This window comes from Lepisma saccharinum, chromosome 4 (genome assembly GCF_977018435.1).
Source record: "Lepisma saccharinum chromosome 4, izLepSacc3.1, whole genome shotgun sequence".
NCBI lineage: Eukaryota > Metazoa > Arthropoda > Insecta > Zygentoma > Lepismatidae > Lepisma > Lepisma saccharinum.
Window position 1 is genome coordinate 85,707,251 of NC_139232.1, and position 4,631 is coordinate 85,711,881.

Genomic DNA, 4,631 nt, shown 5'->3' on the forward strand with positions numbered 1-4,631 from the left:
CCCGTTTCCTTGGTTTTTAATCCATGTTTTGATGACGACATGGGAGAAAAAGCACCGGATCATGACGAATATTGAAATGTTTCCGAAATGCACTTTGCACGAGCACTTTTTTTGTAGCGTTAGTGACGTGTTACCTCTGACGCAACATCCAGTGTTGTAAAATCGCCCAAATCATTGCTGCACCCTGTATTTCAGTACCTGGAGCAATATAACTTGTGTTGAAATCTTGGGAACAGTCAAAGCTTTCGATTTCATTAAGGTTACTTTATTATAGAGTAACAAATACTATGAAATTTTGTTTCAGACCTGCAATATTTACTTTCCTTCAATCCATATGTGACCTTGTCTGACAATGCTCTAAGATTGCTGCCTATAACAACTGACACACATCTGCGTCACGTGTAAAGGAATGGTTCCGAAAAACACAATATAAATGAACGTTTCTAATTTCACGAACGCACAGAAATCTCTGTACCTTCACTTCCTGCAGACATTACTTTTTCCATCATGAGACCTCGATTGCCAATTTTTCTTGGCTTGCTGTGCCTGACTTTCGTAAGTTCCTTATTACAAATCAACAATCGCTTATCGTAATTGTTGGTGTGGACGGTGGTGTCAATTATGGTATATTATAAAGTGTAGCTCTTTTTCTGTAAATGTCTCTTTTTATGTAGAATGTTTGCATACTTAGTATATATTCCGAATTACAGAAAACTTTTATACAGGAAAAAGTATTTGTTCCAATTAATGAAAAGATGAGTTTGTTTTACTTAATTAACAGGATGGAGCTGAGTTTAGTACGTAACCGCGCTTTGTTTCATGGGTACTAATCACAATATTGGTACATCCTTATTTTACTGGTTGCAGAGCTTTATGTGATAAATTAACATTAAAATCAGATTTCCTTTTTTCAAAACTTTATCTTTGTAACAATTATATTTCTCCAAAACCCATTGGAGATAATAAATTGTTTGGTAGATATCGTAAAAATGGAAAATGTATTGATAGTTCACTTTCAATTGTTTCGCAGACATAGACAGAATGACGGCCCATTGGAAACACTGTCAATATCGTTGAACGAGCATCTGTTAGGTCTTCAACTGTACAAAGTTTTACATCTTAACAATTGTTAATTTCCGATATATTGACAGGTTATTTTAGATCGTGTTTTGTCTCTCACGACCAGACAGACGGCCTCAATCGAGTTTGTTTATGTCACACTGAGCTATTGTTTAGTAAATTTTGTGTTTGTAGCTCCGGTAGAATCTGTGAGCAGCAACACGAACTGACGGCTGGACGACGAACGGACACGACTGTCTCCTAAGATTACTTTTGTAGCTTGTACTGACTGATTAGTGCCTAAAGAATAAGCGCTTGTCTTTACTATATTTCATACTTTTTTTTTTCAAATTCTCTTTTTATCTAAACCAATAGGTCAAATTTGGTATGTATTACTAAAAAAATGGTGCTGGTAACCTGTCTGACACATTTTTAAACAAATCTTTGTTCACCAGCCCATTTTTGGTCAATGGTCATTATAATTCAAGCATTTGTGTCTGTGTGTGTAAGAGAGAAAATATAAAAGAAGATACAAATGATTGGAACTGTACAAAAAATATCATTGAATTACAAAATTTGTTCGCTTACATGATATTTATCACAACTTATATTACAACTAATAATACAAACACATTAAATATATACTATAAAACGTTACCACTACTCATCGCGGAGGCCTATGTTTTTATTCCAATATTTATTGACATAAAGATGGCTTGCGTTAGCTTAAGTGAGATAATCTAGAAAGTTGGGGGTTTCAAGTCTTAAGATTATAACAATTAAAAGTGGAGATTGAGAATGAAGAACGAGTAATACGTATGCCTTACATAAATGCCATATGCCCTTTTGTGCTATATAGCTTAATTCTTTATTATATTTTGCTTTTCCTATGTCTAAATTGTACATATAGGAATAAAAATAAATACAATTTTAGCTTTACGTTAGAACACAACGGGCTCAAGATGTACTTACAGTCCTTGCAAATTAATACATTATGAAATGTTCTACATAATTCATTAAAGTTGTAAGTTGTAAATCAGTGACGCATTTATCGCATTTATCACTATTGTACATGCTAGTTTTATGCAGCTAAACTATTCATTCATATGCACTGAGAAATTGTGAATTAAGTTTATAAAACAGATTGAGAAAATTCTTACTCAGAAAATCTATTGCAAATATCGCAATTTGATTGTTCATCAGCGACATCTGTACGAAAATTATATTTTCATGTTTGGGTTATTTACGTTTAACTCCCACGTACGTTTTGTGTATTTTTGAAAGGAAAGATATTTGGTTCTTATTGTATCTTGGGAAATATAAGGTCCATGCAAATTATGGCAATGGCAAAGTGTGCGAGCTTTGTGTCACCAATGCACAAAAGCACACCTTGGCTTGATACGAAATCAAACAATTTTGTCTGCGATTTCATTTTATCCAGCGGGAAACCCACGAAACAGAAAGCTTGTGAAATAAGTTATGTTGTAAAATGCTCGCGTAACATCCAAGTGCGTGAAAGAGTAATAATAAACAGTAGTACTAAAAATAAAACATGTAAAATTGTTGTTATTTTGGTCCAGTTCTTTTATATTCTCAAAATTTCTGATTTTATAACACACAGATGGAGTAAATTGCACGTTCAACAGTTAACTGCGCTATGATAAAACGAAGTATTTTCTTTAACGTTATACTCACATAAATATTTAGAACAGATCTCGATAAGTAAGCTTCTAGCTCTTATGCCAAGTAGTCATACCCACTCTTTGCAGGCGTTGCAAAGCTTTATCCAGATCCTGGAGATGCTTGGGTACTTCTGTATGGAAAACTAGCAAGTTATCCACATATATTGATGGATATTCTTCATTCTGATGTAGTCCTACCTGAAAGTTCATTCCCTTTTGTACTGTTAGTGACGGGTAAAATTTCATCACGCGTTTCAAGTTTTTGTAATTGACCAAAAGTTTGGTACTGGGAACAATAAGTGTCATGATTCTCATTTCAGGAAATTATTTTCTGATTTTCAGGCTCGTGACCAGTCGGGAGATTTCCAATGGCTCTGTATTAAAAGTGGTAGGCCGCAGCAAAAAAGTTGGAAACAACAGCATATTTTTCCAGAAATGCGAAAAGAATCACTCGAGAGAGAATAAGTGTGAAGAATTCAAGATATATATATATGTACTATTACGGGAAAGAAGTACCAAGTAGGAAGGCAATGTAATGTTGCTTCATCACTGAAAATTAAGAAATTCACCAAGTCGTCTTCTCTCTGCTGCAATTCACAGCAAAACTGGTACCGCCTTTCTGTGTCTTGGAGATATAATTATTGCAGTGAGCGCTTCCCTCACTAGTCACCTTAAATCACTCCTGGCCGACTACTTCTTTCCTTTGCCACACAAGTACCCCGTTGTAACAAATTTCCGATGCCAATTGTAGATTGCCTCCCTGCTTGGTGCTTCTTTCCCGTATTTGCTCCTAAATTTCTGTTGGACATCTGTAGCCCTTTTTGTGTTATCAAAATGTAGCACAGAAAGAGCCCTTTCAGCTCCAGAAAGAGCAATCTTGAATTTGCCACCATCTAGCGGCGAGAAATGGAACTACAGGGAACACCTGCAATACGAGAAAAACGACTTTACTCGTTCAACTAATGTACTGTGTAACTTAGTAATGCTAATAGTTTCGTCACAATAAATTTTGGAAATTAATTACAACGGGAGAGCTCTACCACCACGTAACAGGGAAAAGAGACTCAATTGTTCCCAAGAGTACGATCACTCATAAAAATATTATTTTATAATACATTAATCTATTGTTTATATGATGCGTGCATAATGTATTCATTGGTATAGTTTGTTGAGTTTTAAAGAATATTAATACATTACTTGTTACTATATATTATTTCGCAAAAAGTTTGAGTACGGTGTGAAGAAGATGCAACCCATCCAGTAATTCTTATTTCTGATTCACAGTTCGAGGCCAGTGAATCCATGGTTCGACCATCAAGATCTGCGAAACTGACACCAAGGGGCATGAACCAAGGGTATGGCTATCCTAGTTATCAAAGATACCCATATCCATACCAACTGCCGATCGTTCAACAACCGCCTGTAATGGTATATCCACCGCAGAACTTGACACAGCCATCAAATCAAGTCACTTCGATCAACCAATCAAACTCCATCAGTGGACTCCCGGCTAATATGACCATGAATGCTCCAATCAACATGTCTAACAATGCAGTTCGTGTGGCCTCTGGTACGCCCTAAGGACATCTCTGTATGTGGAATGCTTTATTAAATTACAGTAAACACACTTAACATGTTAATCTTTATGTGCTGTATCAAATACGTGTGGGTTGGAAATTTAATAGTAGCAACTATTTATTCTCAAATGAAACAAAAGAGATACCTCTGTGGAACTTTTACAGCCCTTCAATGTAGTCACCAGCATTGTGTACAACCGTTGCCAGCGATGTGGATGTTGTAGTATTTCTGTGGCAGTGCCTGTTCTGTTGATGGCTTGAATGGAGCGGTCTATTGCTTGAAGAATCTCTGGAACAGTTCGGAAGCTTCATC

The 4,631-nt window shown here is 35.9% G+C and overlaps 1 protein-coding gene across 1 annotated transcript; it reads left to right on the forward strand.

The window, feature by feature from the left end:
* Positions 1-447: 447 nt before the first annotated feature.
* On the forward strand, positions 448-4,368 carry LOC145987245 (uncharacterized). Its single transcript, XM_083121764.1, has 2 exons — positions 448-555; positions 4,026-4,368. The coding sequence occupies exons 1-2, from the start codon at positions 508-510 to the stop codon at positions 4,320-4,322; spliced, it is 345 nt and encodes a 114-aa protein (XP_082977890.1). The 5' UTR covers positions 448-507; the 3' UTR covers positions 4,323-4,368.
* Positions 4,369-4,631: the final 263 nt, after the last annotated feature.